The sequence below is a fragment of the Numida meleagris genome, chromosome 2 (assembly GCF_002078875.1).
Source record: "Numida meleagris isolate 19003 breed g44 Domestic line chromosome 2, NumMel1.0, whole genome shotgun sequence".
NCBI lineage: Eukaryota > Metazoa > Chordata > Aves > Galliformes > Numididae > Numida > Numida meleagris.
In genome coordinates, this window is record NC_034410.1 from 127011207 (window position 1) to 127039022 (window position 27816).

The 27816-nt window shown below is 38.7% G+C and overlaps 3 protein-coding genes and 1 long non-coding RNA gene across 12 annotated transcripts in view; 3 read left to right on the plus strand and 1 right to left on the minus strand.

Moving 5' to 3' along the window:
* LOC110393630 lies at positions 82 to 9932 on the plus strand. The gene is made up of 4 exons (XR_002435065.1): positions 82 to 166; positions 8012 to 8096; positions 9409 to 9459; positions 9799 to 9932. It is a non-coding gene; the product is annotated as an uncharacterized LOC110393630 (long non-coding RNA).
* FBXO43 (F-box protein 43) lies at positions 9995 to 19362 on the minus strand. Of its 9 annotated transcripts, none has more exons than XM_021386688.1 (7): positions 18601 to 18769; positions 18214 to 18286; positions 18010 to 18088; positions 13238 to 14724; positions 12294 to 12396; positions 11258 to 11443; positions 9995 to 11170 (listed from the first exon to the last, which is right to left on the minus strand). In XM_021386688.1, the coding sequence occupies exons 4-7, from the start codon at positions 14701 to 14703 to the stop codon at positions 10922 to 10924; spliced, it is 2004 nt and encodes a 667-aa protein (XP_021242363.1). In that variant the 5' UTR covers positions 14704 to 14724; positions 18010 to 18088; positions 18214 to 18286; positions 18601 to 18769; the 3' UTR covers positions 9995 to 10921. The 9 variants fall into 9 exon arrangements, with proteins under 9 accessions (XP_021242363.1, XP_021242362.1, XP_021242361.1 ...); XM_021386687.1 differs by adding an exon at positions 17787 to 17832 and having other exon boundaries at positions 18214 to 18769; XM_021386686.1 differs by adding an exon at positions 17759 to 17832 and having other exon boundaries at positions 18214 to 18769.
* Positions 21097 to 24281, plus strand: POLR2K (RNA polymerase II subunit K). Its single transcript, XM_021386697.1, has 4 exons — positions 21097 to 21220; positions 22561 to 22624; positions 23335 to 23427; positions 23860 to 24281. Exons 2-4 carry the CDS (start codon positions 22564 to 22566, stop codon positions 23880 to 23882), a joined length of 177 nt encoding a protein of 58 aa, XP_021242372.1. The 5' UTR covers positions 21097 to 21220; positions 22561 to 22563; the 3' UTR covers positions 23883 to 24281.
* SPAG1 (sperm associated antigen 1) overlaps positions 25099 to 27816 on the plus strand; it is a 37498-nt gene continuing 34780 nt past the window's right edge. Inside the window, exons 1-4 of the mRNA XM_021386684.1 lie at positions 25099 to 25216; positions 25581 to 25722; positions 26267 to 26426; positions 27544 to 27669. Coding sequence (XP_021242359.1) covers positions 25583 to 25722; positions 26267 to 26426; positions 27544 to 27669 — 426 coding nt within the window. The 5' untranslated portion in view covers positions 25099 to 25216; positions 25581 to 25582. The remainder of the gene's footprint in view (positions 25217 to 25580; positions 25723 to 26266; positions 26427 to 27543; positions 27670 to 27816) is intronic.

The window sequence follows — 27816 nt, forward strand, 5'->3', positions numbered from 1 at the left end:
GCAGAAAAGAGCCTACTCCCCTAATTAGTGGGCTCGAGGAATAGAAAAATCATATTTCTAGCTTGCTTAAATAAAACTGTGCATGAAGAAGGAATTCAAGCTCTGACATGAGGATTCCAGTGGATTTCAGGTGTTCTGCACCTGGGATCTGAAGACTTCCTACTTAGTGAGTATCTGATCCTAGAACTGCTTGAACTCTTATGGCACCTACTGGTTTTTTGGCATAGAAGTTCCCTAAAAGGTTCTACTGTCCATATTTCCAGAACAGTACTGATTCCAGTAGCTTGGTATAAATACCATTGGGATCAGCATGGCATGCATGTAAGTTACATAAAGACCTTCTTTGAGAAGCTTAATCTATCACCTGTGCTCAAGAAGTCTCCAAAGTGGACCACAACCTTTCTATTCCCAGCAAACTCTATCACTTGTGCCTGCTTTCACATCCATAGAAATTTACAGTATCTCCAGACAAACTCTGCAGGTGTAGAAAAAAAACAAAAGAACAATTTTAATCACTACATGACATTGGTGGAAGGCACAATCACGTGAAAAAAAAGAAATGCATGTAGGGACTACAGCTTACAGTCCTGGAATGGACAACTGTCAAAGACAAACAAACAGCAAATCAGATATCACGGGGACAAGATAAAATGGCTTAATTTCCTGGAAGGACACGGTATTTTGCAGCCTTTACTTCAAATGCACATTCTCACTCATTGAGGTGCGTGCCCAAATATCCTAATCACAGTTCTAATTACTAAATACTAGAATAATGTCTCTAATTGTGTCAGTGGAATGTTGTTAGTTGGCAGATTAACCTTTTAGCATGTTTTGTTACATTGTGCTTTTCACATATGGGAAGAATAATACTTCCAAGGACCTAAGAGATACTAAATAATATCATAGCCAAGATGTGCGCTTCAGCTTAAAGCTTGATATGTCTGAAAAACATATTCAACAGAAGCATCAAACTAAATATAAAGTTTTGGTCTCCCAGATTTAAGTGAGCTACAGACAATTTAATTAGCGTGGTCATTATTCTGATGAAGTATTAATCACTCAAGTGAAGCTCTCTCTGTGTAGGTTAACGCTCAATGACATACATCCAAACACAAGATTTCTTAGTGCCACGTATCAGGGCATATTTTGTTGTGATTATACAATATTTCAGACAGGTACACCTAACATACATAACAAGATAACACAAAAAGTGAACTCCTTCCAACAGGTAACAGAATTACACTCCATATGGAACTGCATAGTTTTGTAACCAAACAACTTAGTATGATTTAAAATGTTAACGTTCAGTGCAATATTTCATTCCTTTTCCACTTGCCCGTTTTTCTTTTTGATGTATGCTTAGATATAGGCTTTAGTTCTTAACATTCTCCTAAGCTTCCAAACTTGCTTGTAAATTTATAAGAACAAACAACAATAGAAACATGAAGAATGCTTTTTTTTTTTTTTTTTAAATACAAAGTGGAAACAACAAGTCAGCTTAGATAGAAATGAAGTTTGGAAACAATTCAGTAAAAAACAAAAGTCCTTTTTCTCTCTTGTCATCTGGTATATTTCAGTATAAAACCCTCAGGTCTTTGTTCTCTTTGTAGTGTGCTTCAGAGATTGATTTTGGATGATGCTCATCAGGAAATACAGACTGTACTCTCTCACGGAGAACCTGTCAGCAGTCATTACCATTTAATCATTTTCTTAGTTACCAACACACGTTTAAATCAACCTGCATGTATCCGGAGAAAGAGAACCTTTCATTCCTAATTCTGTGTTGCTAGTTAACCAGTTAAAAGCTCATCAGGTGATGAAATTTGGATTTAAAGATTCAGCTCATCTCTCTCCCACATTTTTCTTTCTCTGCTCTTCTCCTCTTATTTTTACTATATGAAACAAATGTCCGCTTCTGTTTTTTGATACTAACATGTGCTTGATTCCTGCCAATGATCACAGTGAACATCTCCACCATTAATGGCATCCAAACTAACAGTACCATTAAGATAGGCACCGAGATGGATCTCCAATGGCAGCTATGAACTAATTCTCATTCACTTCAGTGGAAGCTTCCCATCTCAGATGCACATGGACTCTTCAACATGTATTATCGTTAATGTTTAACCAGCTTTACAAAAATCCAGTCTTACTTAATATTAATATTCTTTCTTCTTTGGATGATTGCCACATACATTTTAGGTTTTGTATCTGTGAAAGCAGCGATCTCATGTTTGGAAAACAGGTGCTAGGAAACCTGTTTAAATATTGACTGCAGGACTGCCAAAATGGGAGTTAAATCCTGTAGGGAAAGCATGAATTCACTGTCAGATAGATGGCCTTTAAATGCCCGGAATGATTCTATTAAGAAAATGGCAGAAGCCAGCTGTTGCGGTGGCATGGCTTTTGTGCATTGACTCTGATGACACAAGTTCATACCACAGTTTAATGCAAATCTGACAGAAAAAAAAGACAGACACAGGAAGAAATGCTTACTAGGAAGATGAGTACACAGAATTCTGAAGAGAGAAAAAAGTCATTCTTGAAGACAAGCTTTTTCTTTTTCACCTAGACTAAGAAAGGAAGGGCTTAACAGTAAAGGAAGAGATGCAATGTAACTTTTATGTATCAACATTACAAAGCTTTTACTAGAGAACAAGACTGACAAATGCAGTGCGAATCCAAGAGATCCACCTGTACAAAGGTCTCTATTTGGATAGTCCCTGGAGAATAGTCCCTGACTTGTCCATGTCACCAGTGATCCTCAGATTCCTGTAACAGTGTTACTCTACGAGGATAAGGTGTCTTACCAAGTTTAAAGCCTTGATTTCAAGTTTGATTTCCCTTTCTTAATATGGGTCTTAGAATAAGATAGAGAATACAGAGCTGTACCTGGAAACTGATTTGAAGTTTAGTAGAACCACCTGGCAGTTTGCGATGCACAATCATACTCTTGCAATCTTGTACATGACAGCTACCTACTTCATACCTACAATCGTCTGACCTCTTCAGAAATTTGCATTCATGCCTTCAGAGAACTGCTAGAACTTTAGGAGAATATTGCAATAACTTTTCTAATTTTTGGAAGGGGAAATAATACATAAATGAAAAAACCTATTCAGCAAGATTCATGAAGTTTGAAGACGAGTATAGAAATGAGTCATTCTGCGTGGGCAATATGAAAACCAGGAAAGAACTACTAGACCCACACCTAATAAACCACATAGATGATAAAAACTGTACACCAAATAAATCTACAGCAACAGAGTTTATTGCTAGTGGCCCTACCACAAGTTGACATACCATAGCTTTCAAAGGAAACAAAAGATACAGATAAAAAGAAACTATTACAGTTATTTCTCACCATGATTTTACCATAAGGGGATGTATCAGAAATTTTGGTACCATGGATGAAAGATTGCATTGTTACTGTCTATTCTCTATTTTTCATGTAGGTAAACTGGAGTCATGGTTTGTACTAGGCTTCAACAGTTCATGCTTTACAAGTTTACCACTATTTCTCACTTTTAGTTATACAAATAGATGTCTTGACTTTTTCCCTCAGTATTATTTGTAGCTTGGTTTAAGTTGGATCAGTTCCTTGACCTTGGCTTAACAGGTGGTCTAGTCACCTACAGCTTTTATATGAAAGACATAAGAAGCAACTTCATTAGATAGTGACAACGTATGCTAATAATGCCAAAAATATCCTTTGATAAAATCATTGCCTGGCAACAGATAGCATATACCCAGCAAGAAACAGTAAATGCATGCTGTCGAGTCTTGCCATTACAAGCAGACATCAGAAACAGCCCCTAAAGCCAAGATTCCCAGCTGACAGCTGAATTGTCCATGAGGGATGTTATTGCTGATGCATCCAGTCTGTGGGTTCGTAACAGCACCTCCCACTGACAACTGATCCAGACCTTTCTGTTACACAGCCATGGCTGGCTTATACATCTCTGTAAGGAAGTAGACTGGGAGATTGATCTAGCTAAGAAAAAATCAAGAGGAAAGAAGAAAGATTTCATATACATCAGCTTCCAGAACAGACCAGTGCCAACACAATGGATATTAAGTATGGTACAATAATTATTAACCAGTATGAGCTTCTTAGGATCTCAATACTTCAGGAAAGCATAGGGTTGTTGCCTTCTTAATATATAGTTAAAAAAAAGATTCTACTTTCTTCTCCTAAACTCCAGAACACAGGGCATATTATATTCCCAAATTCTCACTCCAGACTTCATCTGACAGACTTAAACTAAGGAAAAAATGTTGCCTTTCTGATACCATTTAAAGCATCTTACATAGGAATACTTGCCCCATGCCAATTTTGTTCTTTAAAAAGTTAATATTTTCCTTTTCTTGTTCACTGAAGCCATCAGCACATTAATTAAATATTAACAAAGTGCATACAATAAGATTTTTCCCTCTAACATTTTAAAATAAAATAGCTGGAGGATACACTTGTAAATGACTCATTTTGTAAAAAGATATTAGATTTTATTAATCAAACACATTGTCTGTGTTTGAAAAATAACGTTTGCAATAAGCCCAGAATATGCAGTTGTTGGAACTATCAGTTTTCAAATACCTCAGTTGTGACACTTAATGAGACGTTTAGATTTGGCAGTCAGCACCAGGCTGCCATAGAGACTGCAGGATGACCCAAATCCATGGCTGAGATAGGAACTGAGGCTGGTCAGGCTGATCTTGCCCACTTGCTGTAGGACCTGGCTGTGCTCTCAGCACAGCTTCATCCTGCAAAGGAGGCCCTGAAGAAGCAATACCATCCGATTTTTTTCCCAGGATGCCACTCTTCTCTTGACAGTTAGAAGATTTTGACATGCAGCTTGTGGGGCAGGAATTATGGCCACCCTTACTTCAAGCTATTCAAAACATCTTGCATTCCCAACATTGAGCTGGGGTGTAAGGGTTAAAGCAAGGAAGTAAAAAAAAAAAAAAAGTTCTATTCTGTAACAAAGGTCTTTGGTGCCCCCTTGTGATAAAATATTTTCATCAGTGGAATGCGTACATTTGAAGTCAAGGTCTATTTTCAGTGAGGAAAGCAGTTTGATCCTCAAGATGAATTTGCATTTCAGCTAGTTAATTGTGTAAATCACTTCCTGGCATTACTTCATCGTCTTGTTATCCATTCCTTGTTCTATGACATGCTCTATGACAATTACAATTATTTAAACTAAAGAAGAAATCCAGAACAGGAAATAAAATAGTGAATGCTCTAGCAAGCATTTCTGTTCAGAGCACTAAACAGTATCCATACCTTGCCCTTCACAAAAGAAAGAAAGAAATCTTGCTGCTTCCCCATTTTGTATTCAAAGTCTAGAAACATTTTTTTTACAAGATCTTCAACAGAAAGGCTAGAGAACAACTGTATCCCAGTGGCACATTTTATATTCCACAAAGTACAGAGAAAGGATGATAAAAACAACCCTGAAATACCAGTGTTTTGTGGGAGTGCTTTTCTTGTAGATTTTTCTTTCCTCCTGAAAGGCAGGAGAATGTTCTCAATGCAATCAAGCTGTGTTTAAAAACAAAGACAGATTGCTCGCTTTGACTACAATCTGTGTAGCTTCTAATCTAGTAACCCAAGCACCAGGAAAGTGTAGTACATTCAAATCAGAGAAAAATACTAATTTCAGCTCTCAGTGACCAATATATTGGTCATTTAACCACCAAGTACTATCACAATGAATCACTTGTAAGAGGCATGTTCTTCAGGCCCTGAATAATTTGTCACACACTTCAAGGCTTCGGGAACTTGTGTCTGCTCAGAGAACATGAGATTGGAGACCTCCCTTTAGCAGAAGCACTTCAGGATGACAGTGTTATTGCTGAAGTGGAAAGATCACTGTAGAGCTGTTTTCTAATACTGCAAGAACGTTGTAGCTCCAGACAATAAGTATAATTTTAGCTGGGAAGTAAGAGTAGAGACTAGATAACATTTGCTAACTATCCACCTTTTGCCAGAAATTACAATCCTTCTACCACTTCAGCTGGTCCTAGCGATGTCATAATGCTTCAGCTTAAACAGTTTACAGGATTAGATCTTCACTATAATTCAGAACTGAAGAAGCGCACAGCTTCCCATTCACCAGAAATTGAAAGTACCAACAGAATTAAGACAATTCAGCAGCCCTCCCACAGCTGTTTTCAGACTTACTTTCAGAATGCATGGGAAAAAAAAGTAGGAGAACTTTTAACATATGAACTCAAGTCTCCAAGCTAGAGACTATCATACGAAGCTTCTAGTATTCAACACCAAAAATTAAGTTCATTCAGAACTCTGTGTCATTCATATTTTCAGTTGAACAGTTTGTGCCATTACACATCCAGTAGCACTCTGCTCAATAAAGCCTTACTAACATTTACATTTCCAACAAGTTTGGGAAGATTCCACTATTGTACAGAGACTTGTCAAAACTCAGAGTACAGCATTTTATTTTTTAAAAAAGAAGTGTTTAATCTTTTTGTAATGAGCAATTCAACTAACCAGAGCTTGAGAAGTCATGGAAAACAAAGCTAACTTTGTTTTGTTAAACTATAAAAAAATAAAGAAGCAGTCAGATTTCGCTGAAGCATCTGACATGTAATAACACAACCTGCTGTACGTTTTGCATCAAAAAAATCCTATAAGACTCACTGTAAAGAATTAGCACTTATAGATAATATGAACACAAAACAATCACTACAAGACTGAAGTAGAGAAAGAAAAATCTTAGCAGTGGGAAGTACTAGGTTACAGCAGGTTAAACATCATCACTGGGATGATCGTCAAGGGGATGGGGCAAAAGCCTTTTCAGTGGTGTGCAGCAACAAGGGGCAACAGGTAGAAACTGGAACACAGGAAGTTCCGTGAAAACATGGGGTAGAAAATTCTTTATTGTGAGGGTGACAGAGCACTGGAAAAGGCTGCCCAGAGAGGATGTGGACTCTCCTTCTCTGGAGATATTCAAGACCCTCCTAGATGCTTTCCTGTGCTGTAGGGAACTGCTGTTCCAGGGGCTTGGGCTAGCTGATATTCAGAGGTCCCCTCCAACCCTTACAATTCAGTGATCGTACACTAAATATTCAGTAAAAATTTGTTGAAGTAATTGAGATCTTTTCAAACATTGAGAGAAGAATGTAGAAGTACTATATCTAGTACTACACCTAGTGACTACATTGCAAGTGTGCAGAACCATATAGAAGAAATACTACTCTTAGTGTGTATTAGTCCAAGCATTTCTAGTAGAGAAAGGAAAGCACTAATAGTATTCAAGATCTTGAGGTGGTTTTACCTGGAATACTAGCTGCATAGATTCAAAGAATAGATTTAGATGGAAACCGTGAAGAGTCAGTAAGACAATCAAAGGAATAGAAGTTGCACCTAAAAGATTAAATAAATTTCAGGTTGTTTTGTCAATAATATAATGAGTGAGAGGATATTTATACTATATAATCAAAACATTTGGGAAAAAAGTTAGGGAATAGATTTATTCAATAGCTATTTCAATAGCAATGCTAAAAGAAGGCAACTGGTTAATTGACTAGTAGAGTGATCTGGAATAGACCTTCAATATAAAGGTAATTAGACAAGGTTCTCTCCAGTTTTAAGACAGCTTGGTGAGCTGATGTAAGACGAGACTCCAGGAAGCAGGAGTCCCTTCCTAATGTGACATCCCTGTTTCTTCATGTGCCTACAAAAACAGAATGAAAAGGAATTACTTCCTGTATTAAAATTAACCTAAGTAGTCTGAATTGCCTGAAGTATACTAACAAATAACCAATATGTGGAAAAGGAAAATAATCTGACAGATGTTGGTGAGCTCCTTACTTTAATGAACAAAGTTTCTTCTTTTAAGCTAGAGTTACAGTGATAAAACTTAATAACATTCTTTATTATATAAACAACTCAAAAAAAGATTTATAACAATTTCACCCAAGCTCCATGTCTCCAAGGAATGAATGATCAGAGACTTAAGTCATCTCAATTTCCCTCTCACAGTCCACTTGAAATTTACGGTTGCTGCTCTGAACTAGAAAGATTTATGAAGTATGACTGCTGAAGCAAGGTTTGTCAGCAGCAGAAGGTAATTTTTAAGAATTTTTTTAGAATTTAAACCCACAGCTTCAGCTCAAATCATCACCTTCAGAAATCTGAACACATTTCTTCAGGCATCTTTTGTAGGCAATATTGCTCCTCCCACTACAGAGCATGCCTGCCTGAAGAGAAATGGAAATGACAAAAATGAATTTTTCAGCAGTAAATAAACTATATTACGCATTAATTTTAGGCTCATTATCCATGTCTTTCTGAGTGAAAGATAATTCACTCATTTATTTCCCACAACCTTGTCAGTAGTAAGAAAAATTCTAGAGCTGGAGAATAACCATATGCAAAACATTTTTGGAAAGTCCTGACCATTATCATCCTATTGCTTCTACCTGAGGACCACATTGGCATCCTTTTTCTCTATGCCAGAAAGGAGTGTTAGCATGTGACAAACCTTAGTCATTGAAGCTGCGCAGTACTGAGCTAATACCAGGTTAAGGACTCCAAGAATTAATTCAGCCCAGTAGGTAAAAAGATAATGGGCATGAATCCCTAGACACTCTGAAAATATTTCACTTTACAAAAATAAGAAATTATGTTCTCCTCTGCTGTTTTATTCAAGTTTGGAATTTATAGTTCAGTAGTACCTGATAGAGACTAATTTAGGAATACAGTTTATGTATAAAGAAAAATACACGTTAATAGAGTGTCAAGAAGAATTTACTTTCACTCCCCTACCCTGAAGACTTCATATGTGCCAATGATTTCTTTCACCCAAATTGTTAGAGGCTAATGGGTAATTATAACAGACCTTCTGATCCATTAAACATTTTCCTTTAGCCACACAGTAAGTATATCACTATTATATTCCTCCCTTATGTCAAGGCATAAAGATAATTTATTTTTTAAAAAATTAATAAATCGTTGAGGGGAGAGAGGAACATTGCCCTTAGAGCAGAAGTAGCAAGGAACTCATTTCATCTGAACAACAGAGCACTATAATATTCATTATATACCCAAATGAACAACCCAAATGATTCAAGGAGAGATTTTCAAGAGATATTCAAGGAAGGAGAGAAAAAAAATTAAAAATCCTGAAACAGTAAAAGATTAGAAACATATTTCACAATTCTAATAATTTTTCCTTGGATGGACACTATGGATATAAAAGATACCATTTTCAAAAACAAATAAGGGCCATACCAGAAACAATTTACTAGCCCTATTCTCACTGAGAAGAACTACCACTCTAACCACAGGCAAGAATAATGCAAAGGTTTAACAGAATGCAAATGAATACAGAGTTAAAGCATTGATAATTTAATTGAACAAACATTATTTTCTGGCAGATATATTCTGAGTCGATCTCTTCTTTAATGACATCACGCTTGGTTATTAAGGTTAGTGCTAAAACTTTGGTATTTTACTAACCATACTGTTTCACCTTCTTCCAATGCTATATGGAGTTACTATCCCAGAAATCACGTATGCTAGAAGTACTAACCAAATTACAATAGTTGGAAGTGAGAAATAGGGAGTTATATCTCTGGAACATCCTTAAATTAGCTATATTGGTGCATTTCTCCTAAATATCAACAGGCAATGGGGAAGGAAAAAAGTCTGAAGTTGCAATTCATAATTTTTAAACTATAAAAGGATATAGGAATAAATGTGAAGACAAAGTATGCATTGTATAACTTACTTGAAAGTCCATTTATCAAGTTACCTTTTAATTACAGCCCAGTGCTAAGTCTCAAACAATGCATGGTACAAACAACAAAAAAAAAAAAAAATGAAAGGAATGAGAGGAAGGAGGGAAGAAACAGCTGACTACAAACACCCTGAAAGAGGCTTATGATAAAAAAAAAAAAAAGAACTCCATGAAATGGCAAGTAGAAAAATATCAGCTGGGGAAGTAAACAGAGACTGTATCTCCATCAAGTAAGTAGTATTGTCTTCTGTTGTCTGTATTTATTCAAAATTTGATGTCTGGGAGGAAGATTGAATTATTTTTCTGCAGAGGGTCAATATATTTAGCTCAAGTGCAAAATCAGTGAATTCTCTTTATTAAGTCTAAGAGAGGAGAAAGGATAATTTCTATCCTTTAATGCAAGCAAAAATATGAAGATGACCAGTATCTAGAAGCTGAAGTAATACCTCTCTAAGTATATAGCCTAAATTCACAAGAACAGAGTAATGCGACACCTTATTTAGATATGTGATACATACTGTGTCACCTGAAGTTTTCAGGTAAACAGAACACTATAAAAACCAGTAGAACAGAACATCAGTGAAGCAGCACCTCGATTTAGATGACTCTTCTACTGACTTGCACTATGGAGTCTAACAACAGAATTACTATTCTAATTATGCAGACATAAAATTCAGACAACTACCACGTTGTTTTTGAGGTATCACCATTGATATAGGTAGAAGTATTTCTTGCATACGTACTTTAAGGTGCAACTTTTAAAGTAAATCTTTTAAAAATCTGTTAGTGAACAATAAATAAATCTCCAAAAATATTCTTTAAAAAACATCTTCTTTAATTTGTCATTAAGACAAGAATTGCATTTTTAAACACCTATGAGATGCTGTAAGCTAGATATTGAAGTTTACATTTAAGATACTTTATTGAATAATTAAGATGTTAGTAAGTGCTTAGCTACTATATGACAGGTAAAACAAGACAATGTTTTTAAAATATTCACTTTTTTCAAAAAGAAAAATACACTGAATTAATGTATATACATGTGAAGTTATCTTGATAAGAAAAAACACATGAAATTAGACTGCAGGATGTCACTATTTCGGAAGAAGGGAAAAAGGTATGAAATGTAAGGAGTTGCATGCCTTAAAAATTTAGAGTCTTTTTAAATTTCTTTTGCTTTGGGCACTTCCTGGAGGAGCATCTTTTTTGTTCTTCTGTTTTGCTGATAAACTATTACATTCTTTAGACCCGTGGAAAGCATGCAGACATAAAATACAGAACTCAAATGCACAGGCCTCTCTGCTACAAAGCCCCCATTTCTTTACCAACTGATACTTTGCAGGATATTGACATCTTGGACAGGGTTTTAGAGCTTCATCAGTGAACAGAGTTTTAGCAACCTGTAGCAAAAGGAGGGAGAGAAAAGTTAGTGCTCATAACTGAGAATTTTCTTAGAACTGAAAGTGAAGGGTTTCTTAGCTACCTACTTTTATGTATTCTTCCCGTCTACTGGTTGACTGGGGAACAGAATTGCATCTCCTGGGCGTAAGTTCAGTGTAAGAGGGTGGCGTTTGTAGTACAGGAGTTCTGGCTTGAGCTTGAACTGGCCTTAGAGCAGATCTGTTGATAACATTAAGTCTTGTGGCAGCATCTTCAGCTTTCAATAAATATTCCTGTAAAAGTTGATAATTATGGGGGGGGATAAGAAGGAAGCAAATCAGAGCTTTATTTACTTTAGAGTTTTCAGCTGTGTTTTTGCTACTTAGGTTTTCCCCCTGCAACAACGCATTAGAAACAGAGTATGTATAGTGCATGTATTTCCATTAAACATTTGTATTTAGTAAGGAGACAAGATAGGAAACACTAAAAACAAAGTCCCATGAGCAGGGTAAACAAGCCAACAGTCTTTAGCACTTGATTGCTCTCTATTGGTCCTCATGTTTCTGAAACAGAATGCATCTCCATAGCAATCACAAATCTACCAAACATAAGTTTTGTCACAGTTAAAGCAATATTACACTGAAGCATTGTATCCAAACACGGAGAATCTCCTAAAAAAAAAAATGTATTCCTACTAATAATACAATTAATTTCTAGAAACCTCTTAAAAACCGTCTGTATTTGCCTCTGATGTTCACAGGTACACCGTGAAGAAGCTAAGATACTAGCAGTCTCAAAAAATAATTGGGAGGTTGACCAGAGTTCTAACAGACCAGAGGCTAGAGTGAAATAGGAAATACCATGACATAAAGGCATTAGAAGGGTTTAAGATCCAAAGCTAGAACTGTTTGATGAAAATATGCTCAGGGTGTAGGGGGAAGGAAATCACATGGTTTAAAGACTAGTACTCAAACTGAGACCAGATGAAAAGCAATAAAATCAAAGCAATGACATTCTCATGTTAGAATGCTAGAACTGTTGCTATCAGCTACCTTTCAGGAGTTTACTGTGCCCTCTGTCCCAAATACTTCAACACTTGGGAAAAAAAAAAACACAAAACATTACCTTTGAGACAAACCTTACCTCAGCTTCTTCTTTCAGCTGTTTTATGTACAACTTCCTCCTCCTATCTGCACTTTTATCCTGCACAATGATTTCACGCCAGTTTTTGCTTACTTTCCAAATGCTGGAACAAACGAATGAAAGAAATTATCCACTCTCACAATTTTTCAGGGTATGGCAGAAAACAGTGTAAACACTGTTTTAAGATTTTCATATGATTTCACATACTATTTTTGTCATTTTATTGACTACCGCTATGTACTACAAAAGTCCACTGTATTGTCATAAAACAAATTTAACATATTCTGCACCAATGCACAGAACATATAGAAGAATCTAACGAATAATTGCAATATAAACAGCATAGCACATCTTTGGCTTGCCAAATTAAAGAAGTTTCTTCCTGCATAAGCCACTTAATTTTGCTCCTAAACTTCTACTTGCCCTTCATAATGCCCTTCTACCTCTACCTATTCCTCTTGTAACTAACATACAAGACATTCTTGATTTCTTTGAATCCAGTGACAACTTCTATTGATTTCAAACGAATCCAGAACATTAAGCAATATTCTTTAAGCTGTTTTGTCATTGTGCTTAGAAATAACTGAGGAAATTAAATATGCAAGAAAAATTATTGGGAAACCTGTAATAAGAATAATTGACTTTGTAAGTTTGAAAAAAAAATGTCAGTGTTTTAAAACTTAGAAGTAGCGCAATAGTTTTAAGTTAGTTAATCTCCCCTTTTATTTTCTCCTCTAATTTCCATACACAAAGTATTATTAGAACTATGTATAAATAACCACTTGATTACTTGTGACAAACCCCTGTTAGTTTCCCCTAAATCGCAAGAAAAATCATATTTACAATTCCCATTATTCCAGAAATTACCCTAATTTATTCACAGAAACATTTTCAGAATTTCACAGGATAGAGAGAGAAGGCAGGAGAACAGCAGTAGTACCTACCTGCACAGACTTTCCACTGTCGAAGCATCTAAAACAATAGCAAGAACATGTTTTAAATTTCTGTATTTTAATTCAGTTAAAATATCTAATTTTTCAAGGCCCATTTTCTTGCCAATAAGTCCAGCAAGAACATGTTCTAATGCAACTATTTGTGTTCCATCTACATTCTTTGATACTTGATTTTTATCTGATCTTTGTCTTTGCAAGCAAATTTCATGGACTATTTGCAGAGCTGGAGTTCTTGAGAGATCTCCATAATTTACAGTTAAGTCTTCACTAGTCTGTTCCTTTAAAACTAATTCACGGTCTTCTGTGACAAAGCTTTCTTCCGCTAACATATGTGCTGAATTAGAAGGACTGCCATGATGATCTTCTGTCTCTGACTGTGAGCCCTGCTCCCGAAGAGTTGATAACCTTCTAACTCGTTCAAGTTTTCTTGCCTTTTTTTTAATATCCAGAATTTTGGAACCCTCTTTGCGTTTTCGAAAGATCTCTTGATAAGAACCCTCATGATCAGACAATGAGTCTCCTGACTTGTCCAGATGAAGTGAATTATATCCGCTATCCTCAGGTGTTGAAATATTTGGGTAACTTGCCAGCTTAACAGAGGGATTGTTTCTATCACACAGCTCAAAGTTAAAGTTCTCTACAAGACTATCAACAGAAGTCAGGATCTTGCTATCACTGGCCTCAGGTAACACACTGTATGTAGGAGTCTGAAGCAACCCCTCACTAACACTCCTAAGGACACTGTCACTGTATTCATTAGTGTTACTAACAGTAACATCCTTACGCTCAATTGGAGAAAAACATTCAGTTTCCAGCAATAAGGGATCCTTACATTTGGACTCATCTAGTGTAGAAGTCCTTTGTTGTGAGAAGGATAGTCGCCGTTTGGGGCAATCGGGACTGGAGCCCTCAGTTTCTGCAGAGCTACCTCTTAGGGTGTCGCAACTTTTCTCTTTTGAAGAGTCTGAGGCAGTTTGTGAGAGGTTTTCTTCAGAGCTAAGAACAGAAGGGAATAGCTTTTTCCTGCTGCTCCCTGAAGAACTACCTTGTTTTTCACAGCTTCCTACAGCTGCACCAGCCTTCGATAAAAGCAGTCTCCTGCGTAATGAGGAGCCTTTTCTACCCGCTTTCGGAGTTTCAAAAAAATATGTACTCCTATTTGCTTCTCTTCTCTCTGATAAGGAGATAGAATTCATTTCATTTTCAATAGATGACACAGAACAGAGGGCATTTGGATGAATACGGTCAGAATGCTCTTGTAGCAAAGATGAACTTGTTGCTCTCGGTGTTTCTTTGTGTTCTGCATCAGGATCTTTTACTGACTCATTGCATCCGCTGTCCAGAAATACCGAAGTGGAACGAGCGTCTTTAAAACTGGAGCACTGAAAACTGCTGCTGGGAGATGTTAGCCTGTTCCTTTTAATAATATTGAACGTTACTGAATGATTATCTGACATCTTCTGCTTTGCACTTTAACTCTGTAAAGGAAGATAGCAGTGTTATTTCTGAAACAAACAATGAAAGTAGTCACTGAAAGACATACAGAATAGTAAAAAAAAAAAAAAGCCTTGTGTAATCTACCAATACATGTTAAAAAAAGTATTTTCATTAGCCTTAATTGAAACAGTGCTTATACATGAGTACAAAGATAAATTACAATCAAGTATGTTGTTAGAATGAGCAACTTAAAATGCATAGTATATCATGAGACAAATAAAACTATACTTTCAGTTCGCTGACTAATCTGCCAATCTTCGTCCAAGGAAAAATGCTTTCAATAGGCCACACAGTAACAAGAATCCCACTTCTGCTGAAATCAGAAACAAAACTCCCCTCTCATTCCAACAGGATTGTATTTTTTTCTTATTATTTTTTATCAGCATTATGTTATTAGTTCATGAAATCACTAACAGTAGCCCTCAAGAACTAGCAGAAGGTCTGGTATAGATTAATTAATGAGAAAACGCCTTTTCTCTAAAAAACAAAAAAATGAGAGGATTAGTTGAGAAGAGACAAGTCTACAGTTCTCCCTATTATTTAGCCCCTACAGTCCCCAAATGGAGTACAAAGCAGCGTATTCTCATCTGCCTTAATATTCAAATGTAATTTTGTAAAGGTATGCGTTTTCGCACAGCTCTGTGGATAAACTAAGTGTTCTGAAGATTTACTCTTTGAAGAAACTGATAGATTGTCTGTGTACATTGTGAGAGGCTGAACAGAAAGTTTAACATAAACTAGTAAGTACAGAAGTTTTCAAGAACTACTATGTTTCCCCACAACCATCCCAAAATAATAAATAGCTGATGCACCCATTTAGGTATCCATTATAAGAATACAGAATGACTGATTTTTGCTATTCAAGTATGTGGAGTTTCTTTACCTTACCCCAAATGGCAATCATAGAATGGCCTGGGTTGGAAAGGACCTCAAAGATAATCTAATTTCAACCCCCCTGCTGTGTGCAGGGTCACCAACCACTAGACCAGGCTGCCCAGAGCCACATCCAGCCTGGTCTTGAATGCCTCCAGGGATGGGGCATCCACAACCACCCTGGGCAACCTGTTCCAGTGCGTCACCACCCTCTGTGTGAAAAGCACAATAGGTTCCTGCATCATACACACAAGACATTGTAATAAAAATGAAGACATTATGAACAATGTCATTATGAGGGTTGTTCTCACAGGAAGAAAAAGAAATCAGAAGAGTCTCAAAGTTTGAAGTGGCAGATTTCAGTGGGATGCATTACTGGCCTCAGGAACTGGTACCTTGGAACAAAAATCTGGAAATCTTCGCTGAATTTTCAGACCAGACAAAACTGGAATGTTTATGGTGGCTTAAACAACAAATATTAAGGCATCACAACTAACAGCACTGACCTAGTCAGGACCTAAGCCACCAAATACAACCAAGGCAAACCAAAACTTCTAGGGTGAGAATGGGAGAAGAAATTATCCTGTGATGATCTAGGGTCAATTTTCAATCTAGGATGAAGGCGCTCTATAGGATCACTGAAATATAGAAAGTATTTTCATAGAATTGCCAAGGATGGAAAAGATCTCCAGGATCATCCAGTCCAACCATCCACCTACCACCAGTATTTCCCCACTAAACCATATCCCTCAGTACAACATCTAAACGTTTCATGAACACCTCCAGGGACAGAGACCCATCAATCTCCCTGGGCAGCCCGTTCCAGCACGTACTTCACTGCTGCCTTTCAACTGATTATTCACAAAAGTTAAAACATACCAGTACCAGCAATAAGGCATTATCTTTGTGCAATAACAAGAACAGAGGTCTCATTCACCATGCTGAATGTTGTTGAACTGCCTTCAGCAAATGTCTCCAGGAGACAGTCTTACCAAAAATACTGATGGACAGATATTTAAGTTTCAAATGTTGTTTAGAGACAGATATTCAAAAAAACCCAATCCCTTTTCTCCCCCAAAAAGTTACGTACTCACACTTACCTTTAGAAATATTAATATTTTCCTTAGATACAGACAAGCTATACCTTCATTTAACAAAATGAGAACAGAAGAAATTTGAAATACTAAAACACACAGTGTTTATTTTAACTTGGTTTTAAATTGCATAAAACTGCAGAGAAAAAAGGTTTTTACTGTTGTTGGAATGACAGTTAAAGGAAAGGCAGTGTTGAAACCTGAAGCGACAGTGAAAACTACACTGTCAGTGAGCCAACGTCCAGCAGGAGGAGCCTCGGAGCTTCCTATATTGATTTTGCCATTTTTTTCTGAAAAATTACAGGGAAGCCTCTGCAGTATGGACACAGAGCAGATAGTATCAAGTTACAATTCTTTACAACAGATCCGAGTTTACGCATCAGTTTTTCATAAACATTTTCCCCCCACACTATATTACCTTTTAAATTTAAGGTTTAATTAAACACTAGGTCTGGTTTTACAGATCTATAGTACCAAAAGAAGAACCTTTCTGATCTTCTGGACATCTCCCATTAAAGAATGGCATACTATTTATACTCATAAGAAATATCCAGTAAAACTTTTTAAGACTTGTTTACTGCTTTATAAGGCACTCTTATAAAGAGAAACATTTGATCTACTAGTTTTGATATATAAAGTCAAGCCTTTCATATTTGAGGATCTTGAAGTAATGGCTGAAAGTGTTACACTCCTTCCCATCAGGGAACAAACAAGTCAAGTCTGTTAGAGAGGAAAGGAAAAAGGCATAACTGCTGTTTCGATTTCTCTAATACCTCTTATATTCTGTAGGTTTCAAACTGGTCCACAAGTCAACAGCAGACTTTCTGGCACTTTTCAGAACAAAGTACTTCATGCTCAGAGACCCAAACTAAAGTAAGGACTGGATTCAGACATTAGACTTAGAATAGTATCTGACATGTCTAGGCTTAAAAAGCATTGTAAAAAGGAGGGGAAAAGAATGTTGCTTACTGGAAGGCAATGTAAATGGCACCTATAACATAGACATGAGTTCTAGAATGGAGTTACCCTGATCTTGATTCTAACTTACATTCCTTGGTAATGCACACCGTACAAACCTGCCTCTAACAAAATGTTTTCTGTCCTTATTTGTCACTGTCCGTCCTGTTAACCAAACAGACAAAGGTGAAGTTTTGGTCATACAGGACTACTTCATCAGATATTTCAACAGAAATCACACTTGCAATAAAAATTTATCCAAAGCCCCTGCTCATTGAGCTCCCAGATCTAAAGCCATCAATATCTTAGTTCAATCCTTTCTGTCTGATGGGGTTAACTTACCCTAATTTGTGAAGCAATTGGAGATCCTCCACAGCAAATGTAATGAATGCAAATTACTATTTAATTCCTTACCGACAACCTAAAGTGAGATGGGGCACGGGTAGAAAAGAGAGAAGTACAAGAGAAACGTTACCATGAAGTGGGATGACAGCTGAGAAAGTTTCCAGTCGGTTTACACATGCTTTCACTGTCACGTCCACCTACCAGAGATGAGGATAACTGAAGCTACCTAGGGAGCAGTGTCGGGGTGAGGGAGTTCTCTCAGTCACCTGGGCTGCTGGACACGAACAAAGCCACAGCTTCACCGCCTCATCTAGCACACCGCTGGGCAGAAGAAACCGACCCCAGAGGCCCCCACCACCGAGAGCAGCTGAGGAGGTCGGCAGGGCTCCCTGAGAAAAAGGGCGAGGCTGCCCTCCCGGCCAGCTGGCTGGGGAAGGCGGGGATCCTGCCGCCTCCGCAGCTCGCCGCCCGGCTTCGGGGCCCGTTGCCCTTAGTGAAAAGCCGCTTCGCTTCTCTCCACCCACACCGGCTCCCCGCGTGCGGCCGCGGCCGCTTTCCCTCGCTTGGGTTTGAACTGCCCGCCTTTACCAACCGCTCCGCGCTGCCGCCCCAGGGGAGCGGCGCAGCCCTAAGGCGAGGGCACGACAGGGCGGGGGCCGCCTGAGGAGCGCTGCCTCTAGGGATAGGGTCGGCACCGGCTGGGCTCCACCTTCCCCTCGCACTTTATACTTGAACTCCGCGGCTCTCGCCGCGCCCAGCCCACCTTGAAGCACCCCGGTGCCGCCCCTCTGCTCTGCTCTGTTCCGTTCTGCTGCCCCTCTCCGAGCCGGGGTGAGGCGTTCCCGCTGCTCAGAGCCCCTCAGCTCAGTGGGGCGGGCGGCGCCTCTAGCGGGTCGCCGCTAGCCTGAGCCTTCACAGATGGAGCGTTATCTGCACCAGGAGCTTTAAGTCTGAGTTGCAAGGGTGCTAATTAATTTATGTCAGTTAGATCATTTGTACCCGACAGCTCAGGAGCGAGATAATCACACAGAACTTCTGTTTTTCTTTCCCGGACTACTCTTACGGCTTTCTTCCTCCACCAGAAGTATTGTGAGATGAGACAGATTTTAAATCGTTGGGCGTAGCTCCGAGAGTAACGCCTCCACGCAGGGCAGAAAGCCGGCGGCTTCCCGTGGTCACTGGGGCTGCGCGGGGCGGGCGGGCTGCGTCCCACCGCGGCGCCTCGGGGCTGAGCAGCGGCGCCGTGAGGCGGCCCGGGGCAGCGCGCGATGCAGAGCCCCCCTGCACAGCGCGGGGAAACGGGGCGATTTCGCGTGAGGTACCTGTAGCGGATAAAAAGATTAGGGCTCTTGCGATGTTTCCCCATTTTATTTTAGAATGAGACATCAATTGAAGCGTTCAGAAGCGGAATCCAGCATTTCCCAAAGTGCTTTCGATAGCAGTTTCACGTGAATCGGAAGAATTTCTCTTTTACGTATGCACGAAAGAAATTGCCCCTTCTGCGAGGCCGAGGAGCATTTAAGCACATTTACCAAAAGTCCTATGAGGACCGGCGTTTATCAACCCGTCAGAACGGGGCCGTACCCCGAGGGAAGCGGCTTGAAGCACAAACGGAGAAAGTAATCGACGTTTTAAGACTGTTTTTCCCCACTCCGAGGGAACAGTTAAATGATTAAAATAATCACGCGATTGCGTGACTTCCCTGAGACTTCCCTTGAGTTATCATTTTCACAGAACTGACTTTTTGATGGCGTACAATCAGCAAGTCGGTTTTAAAGCATCGTCTCGACAAATCATTTCGACAAACCCATTTTAAAATACAAAACGAGCGCGGGGACATATTATCAGCATTATTCACTTATTTGTACGGTAACTTCTGAGCTGTTCATTATTTAGTGTCCGTCACCGGAGGAAGGGATCGTTCCGTGTTTTTTCGTCCCGCAGCAGCTCCCACCTCCGAGGACCGCGGCGGCAGACCCGGGGCAGCGAGTAACGCTGCCATGCACGTCCCGTTTTTCTTGCATGTGTTTTATTCTGGCACTCAGAAGCTAAATTTAGCTTTATTTACGCACAGCACCATGACGAAGTGGGTGAGCCGTCTAGAAATCGTTAGTATGTTTTTATTGATTTTAGCTTAAATACAAAATTAGGAAAACTTTAAGTATATATTGTTCCTCACGTTTATTTTACGTGACTTACAGCTTATCCATGAAGGTGATTTGCTACTATGAGAGAATCAAATTGTAACCGATAAAACCTTCTCGTTTCCTCAGGAAATAATTTTTATTCATCTTCGGAAGGAGGTATTTCCTTACACCAGGGAGATTCTTCAATGATGAACTCGTTTAAATCGGCGTATTTACGAAACAGTATTTGTTAAAGGTTTTCCAGGAATAAAGCAGAATTCTTACGGACTTGAGCACACGTGATTACTCACACAGGACGCGTGCGGAGCGCTCAGCACTCATCCAGCGGTGGGGCTGAGCCGGCGACTAACAGAGCAACCGCTGCCGCTGGAATGCGGTCCGTGCTATTTCGGTTCAGCGCGCTCTGCAATCGCCAAAATTTGAACTTTTTTTATAACACGAGCCTACAAGTAGTATTTATATACAGCACCGCGGCTCGTGAGTTTGTTTCAATATATATGGCACAGCCCACAAGGTACCCAGATTTAGTTGGTAATCACGGATCTTAGATAAAGCGCTTCTGAGCACGAAAAGGACGGTGAAGTAAAAACTCTCGGCCGTAAAACCCTGCACTCGTATGACGAGACTTGTGGCAGGATTTTAGCTAAACACGCAGCTGTCTGCTTTCTTTGTGGGACACAGACGAGATCTCATAGGAAAGGTCGGCGTTCCCGGGGCGCACGGCTCCCTCGCGTACACTGCCCCAATGTACAGCGCCTGTATGGTGGCCTGGGAGCCTTCTCCTCCTGCGGGCCCGTCCTCTCTCAGCGCCGGTCCGAGACTACGAACGCAAAGCTCGGGTCTCTAGCGCTTCCCACCCTCATTCCACCGAGGCTCCGGGAGCCGCTAACCGCCGCAAGCTCGCCACAGCGCGTACGGGCGGCGGCGCAGGCCCCGCCCCCCTGCGGCGCGACGTAGTGACGTCATCATTCCGCGCCGACGGGACGGTGCTGCGCGTCCGGGCCTGTGCAGCTTTCTGCCTCTGCCTTCCGGGCTGGTGGTGGTACGCTTCGTGGCGAGGGGTGAGTGGGGAAAGGCTCGCCCAAGCCCGTTAAAACCCCTGGGGGTCAGTGGGGAGGAGGCGTGCCTGGCGCTGAACCGAGGAGGGCTGTGGGGTACCTGGTGCGGTTGTTTTCAAGCGCCAAGGGGTGACTGACAAAATCTAAATATAATCTACTGATCCAACAAGACTATATCGCATGTATGTTAAAGTTCCGCTGTGATACTGATAAAGCAAAACCTTATTTAAAAGTTATAGAGTTTAATGGATTATCTCGAATTATCTTGAATGAAGTGGCATAATGGGGGCTTTAACAAGGGGATTTGGCATTTACTAATCAGATTCGTCAATAAAGAATGAAATGTTCCTGTCAGACCTCTAGTTCTCAAGCCGCTACTGCATTTGGATTGGAACAGACTGTGAAGACTGGGGAAATATACTAAGAAATAAAGTTAAAGTGTCCTGTAACCATGCACAGCAACCTCAAAGAAAAAGAAAACATGAAGATATTCATGTTGTAGATTAGACTTACACTGGGTGGAAAAAAAAAAGTGCTATCTTTCTCTGTATGGTCAAAACCTTAAAATGTATGCCTGCAATGGTATTTACACGTTAGGTAAGATTGCTGAAAACTCTGTGAAATGTTTCTGGAGTAGTCTGATACTGTGAAGGAATGCCTAACTCCAAATAAGGTTGAGAAATCTAAACCATTACAATAGGACATGAAGAGATGCTTGGAGAGTACCACTGGTTATCTAACAGTTGATCAGTTTGGTAGTTATTTTAGGATTTTCATGGAATTTCTTCTCCCTGACCCCTGTTTATTCATTTCTTTTTAATGTCTATTATTGTACCTACAGACCCCTCCCAATTAGATCAAAGAAAAGGCAGATAAGGGTATCTAGTGTTGTATGAGAGAGAAAAAATACAATTAGACTTAATGTTTTTATGATAGCGTTGTTGTTACCTGAGGGATAGATTAATTCATTTGGTTTTGTTTCCAGCAAGGTTAAAACTCTTACCACCAGCAGGAGGGAGGAAAGAAAATATTAAGTGAGCATTACTGTTTAAAATTCTCTTTAACGTAAAATGATTTGCAGCCTCCATCTTCGGAGGTTTTTGACAGCAGAATGTGAAGACCTGAGCTGACTCTGTTTTGAGGAGGAAGTTGAACATGGTGAATTTCTGAAGTCTCTTTCGATGTGAATCGTTTCATATAGCATGTATCAAACACAACTTTCATTTGTTTGTATTTACTTTTAAATAAGTTTTTCAACTTGTGTCAACTTTAGATGGAGATATTGAAATATTTGTGTAAGCCAACAACAAAAAACATGTATTTTGTTTGTTGTTTTTGTTTAGAACATGGATTCACAGAAGGATGTTCAGCCTCCAAAGCAGCAGCCAATGATTTACATTTGTGGAGGTAAAGAAAAGACATTTGTGATATTTGACACTCTAATAATGAGAAATGTGCAATCATAGTGCTACAGAGTACAGAAATCTACATAACTGTGTTATGGATCCTGATGACCCATTAAGCTTTATGCACTGATGCTCCCGGATGCATGGACTGCCTGTGGATATCAGTATGGAAGTAGTTCACTAGAACTTCTGTTGCTGTGTGGTGGTCCTGCATCTCCAGGGGATGATAGCAGAACTTTTATTTAGTGCATATTGGAGACAAGGTTTTTTGGAGATGCAGTATTGTCACTTAAAATTTACTAATGTGCAGTAGTCAGATTTTCTCATATCTATACATAATAAGTTAATGATGTAAAAGTTGTAGGTTTTGAATAGCCACTTTAAAAGCCTCTGAAACATTTTGGCTTAAGAAAATAAACTTGGTGGCTTGGAGGGGCTGAGATGAAGGTTTCATTAGTTTTGACTGTGGAATGTATTCTGTACAGTAATGTTTTGATGATTTTTAGCAATATAAGTTTTCCAACCCTTTTTTTTTCCCTGAATGGTATCCTAATATTGTTCAGTTACTTATTAAAATTCACTACAATTATTTTCTATTATGCTTTATTTGCCAGTAATAGGAATGTAACTATTATTACTTCTGAAAGTTATCTGTTCTTTAGCAGTGCTGTTTTGTTCACCCATTGCCATTCTCTTTCTCCATCATATCAGAATGTCATACAGAAAATGAAATAAAGGCAAGAGATCCAATCAGATGCCGAGAATGCGGGTACAGAATAATGTACAAGAAAAGAACAAAAAGATGTATCCTTTTACAAAGGCACTTGAATGCATTTGGGAAGCTGTGAGTGGGGGCAAGGCGTATAAGAAAATTGAAAATGAGAGTAATGATGCAAGAATCCTTTAAGGCCAAAAATCAACACATCAGTCTACCATAGGGATGTCTCTGGAGTGTAATTCAGGACCTTGTTTCTTGGTACTTTCAGTTTTCCATATTTTGTGAAAACTATAGTAATCATGAATAATCTTATGTGACATGCTGTGAATGTTTGCTATTATGCAGCCTTTTAAAAAGGGAAAGTGTTGTGGGGTTAATTATCAAAGCATTTCAGAAATTACACAGTTACTTGTGACTTCAGATTTAAACTTTCTCTCTTTCTGTTCTCCCTGACCCCTTTCCTCTCCTGGATCTTTTTTTGACCTGCAACACATTTTTCTTTAACTGCACAATTCCAGTGGTAGTTTTTGATGCCCGGTGATTTGACCTGAAGATGTATTAATTTTATACTTCAGTTTAGTATTTCTGGCAACTTTGCTCTGTAAATCCATTGGTGTATAAATGCATAACTTTGTGGTTTAAGATATTGAAATATTAAACTTTACTATGATATTACTTGTCATACTATCATAATTCTGTCTATACTACTTTCAGGAAACAGATTTCTGGCTTAAATTTTAGTCAGAATGTGTAGCAGTCTGTTAAATTCATTGGTATGGTATTCATTTTTGAGTTAAGAGTTAACCTTGTTTTCACAACTCTTGCCTAAACCATGCTTGTGTTTCAACTTTCTTAAATGTTCTTTCACCTCCTGTGACCTGCATAAAATAATCTTGGTTTGAATAAATCGCAGTGAAAATATATTGAAGGCTACAAGAAATCAGGTCTGAAATTTGGATTTGAACTTGACAGCACCCAAATCAGTATAAGAATTAAATTAAGAAGAATGTGTAAACACAAATTCCCAGACTGGTTTTTGACTTGGTTGTACTCACCAACATAAGTATAAAGATACCTTGGATAAGGTAAAACTGAAATAACATCATTTTGCTTTTCGGATGATTTCTGATGAGTCTGTAATAAGAAATGGTGGTTGTTTTGTACTGATAAACCCAAACTCTTTGCATCCATTTTCCTGTTCAGAACATTTGCTGAGTAATGCTAAAATTTCCATAGTGCTGATGTGTCTTATTGAACACGGCTGCATTGTGCCTGATGCTAATTTAGCCTGCTTAAATGCTTGCAAATCCAAATTTTGATGCTGGTGCTGATGAGGCTGTTGGAAGTCAAACGTGATTTCACTGTTAGCAGCAAGTTATGATACTGCTGTTAGGGAGTGTGTGCAGGCTGCTGCAGAAGCAACAGGATGGGTTTTAGTGAGGGCTAACGAAAGGTTATGGGCAGTGGGGAGGTTCAGGGAGACTGGAAGAGCATCAGACCAATTTAGACTGGATAAAATACTACGCTGAAAGCAAACCGGTGATGTTCTATGGAACCTGAAACCCAACCGCCATATTTCTGAAGGGAATACACTCTACAAAGTCAATTCATTTCTAAAACCGAAGAACCTTTTTATTTATAAGTACAATGATGAAAATGATATTTAATAAAATATAAATTAAAACAATGGCATGTATTACTAATGGCTTGCACTGCCAGGTCCCGCCGCACCCTTCAGCCTAGGCGCGGAAAGCGCCCGATGCTACTGCCCCCCGCCGCGCAATGTTCTGTCGCCATCGCCCCGCTGCGCATGCGCGGGGGAGGCGGGCGTCCCCGGCGGAGGCGAGGGCTGTGCGGCGTGCGGGCAGCGGGCAGGTGGGTGCCGAGGGCCGTCGTGCAGCGCCGTTGCCTCCGCGGAGCGCCGGCGGGGCTCTGCGGGCGCCTCGCGAGGGGGTGGCTGTGTGGGAGCCCCGCGCCCTCTCCGTCGGTCTCCTGTACCGCGCGCAGCCGGCCGCCATTTTGTACATAGCAACGGTTGCTATGTAACGGTTGCTATTTCTCTTAGTAGACCTGTGTGAAGAACGAATTGTGTCGTCAAGTCTTCAAATCGGAATTTTTTCTTTTGTAGCAATAGTTCCACTGCAAATAGTACTTTGTGGCATAAACGGCTATTCCTTAAATTAACGTTGCTTCAGAATACAACTAAGTGCCCAGAGATATTTTTTCTTTTAATATATAGTTATGGGCGATGAGTCAACAATGTATTTGCTGGACCAAGGAACTACTAAAACATATCAAATACCTATTGGTCATCTCGACTACAAGTTCATTGAAAAATGTACAGACGTTAAACACCTGGAAAAGATTCTCAGGGTACTAAGGTAAACATTATCTTTTCTTAACTTCATTACTAATTTTATTCCCATTCTATTTCTCTTGAACCTCTTTGTAACTTCCCAATTTAAAGACTAGAAATGAAAATACATTGTGAAAGTAATTGTGTTAAAAGCATCCAGATGATTAAATGAGGAATTAGAAAGTCAAGTTCTCATTTCACCCATCAAAGAGGTTTGATAAATCATGCCAGCTTTTTCTCAAATTCTACTACTGCATTTTTACAGAATCACATCTTTCCTGTTTGTAGTAATATCATACTATGCCTGTTCCACTTTCGCTGAAAATTGCATTTTTTATTAGTACTTGAAAAACATTTTTTATTAGTACTTGGAACTGTGTATGCCTGCTGAAAATAACTAATGAGATAACTAACTGAAATTTTCTGATCAAAATCAAGAGGTGTTAGATTTCAGTTGCAACAGGAAAATAGTACTCTATAGTCACTGTATACAGAAAAATATGGAGATTTGTGGGGAATGCAGCATAGTTTAGTTCTCTTGTGTAACTCACAAATGATTCATTTTAAAGGTCTGGTGAAGAGGGATGTTATCCTGACTTGATGTTGTTTTGCGAAAAGCGTATTGAGCATTTAGCTCCAGGGAGCAGAGTTCTCAGAAAAGATAAGCCTGCAGCCACAGCAGCTGATTTTACAGCTGAAGAATGGGAAACGATTAATGGTGAACTGATGGTACAGTATGACTCTAATTTACAGTGATTAGTAATGTAATCTCTTTGTTTTGTCAGGCTTGAGTGATTGTTCAACCTCATCTTGTGCTTAAGTAGAACGTGATTATTTGATTAAATGAGGAAATGATAGAATGGTTCTTTTGTGGTTTTCTTTTTTAATATTTATTGAGATAATGCTAACGAATCTTTAATACCCATTGTAACTCTACCAATCTTCTTTGTATATTATTATTCATTTGAAAAAGCACAAAACAATTGCAAACTGCATATAGGAAATGCACTTCTCACAATCTGTTCATGAAAGAGCAGATGATTTTTCCATACTTTTCAGTGTAGGAACTGAAGATTTCTTTATCTAACTGAAAACTTTGAAGAAGTCTAGGTGGGTACAGGCATTTTAGATTATATTATTTTATCTGAAAAAACAGAATCTCTTGTAGTGTTATTCCTCAGTAGCACCCCTTGCCTGTGATAGAAAATCCAGATGTGTATATGAAGTCATACTTTTTATGGCCCAGAAATGAACATGCTATGAGTAGTATTATGCAGGAAAAAGTAAAGCAGCAAAACTAATCTTATGAGAAATTAAACTGAACTGTTTATTTTTAAAATATATTCTATGAAAAGACAGATGAATGCTTTTTGTTGCTTTCTAAACCTAGAGAATGAGCTAAAGGCAACTTTGTTCATAGCATGTTCTAATCATATTATGCTATTTCTTTTTGAGACTATTTATTTCCAGTCTCTTAAGGACAATTCTCCAAGTGCTTCTGAAAGATTAAAAGCACCTCTACTTTTATTTTGCATATTTTTCTTTATAGTGGTTCCCCTTTTTGGACTCTAAAAAATGATAAAGGAAGGTGCACAAATGTACTGTGTTCATCATTAAGTTTTCTTGAATTGGCAAAGTTATGAACAGAAATAACCCTTTTAACTTAAGGAACTTAAGCTTATGTTTAAGCTTTTTAAGCTTGATTTCAAGCTTGATTTTTAATCTTCATCTTAATTGCTTTTCCCCATTAAGAGCTTTGCATTGTAACGATGGTCATAGGGTCATTGTAGGCTATGATATGTATCTGTTGTAGAGCTTTAAGGTACAGATACTTATTTATTTTCAGAGCTGGGTTGCAGAAATGAATGAAGATGATAATAAACCACAGTTTTTGAAAACAGGCACACTGCATGAAGGACAAGATAACTTGCCTCCTATTCGTTGTTCCAGCAGCTGTCTTCCTGCTTCCCAGGTATCTCCAATTTTCTAAAACTTTATTTTTACAAAAGTATGTTAATTTTGTCTTTCTAAAATCAACAAATTCAGATTTCAAGAACTTCTAGTCATTGAACCTTTCTTACTAGATTTATTTTGTTAACAAGAAAATAAAACCCTTCAA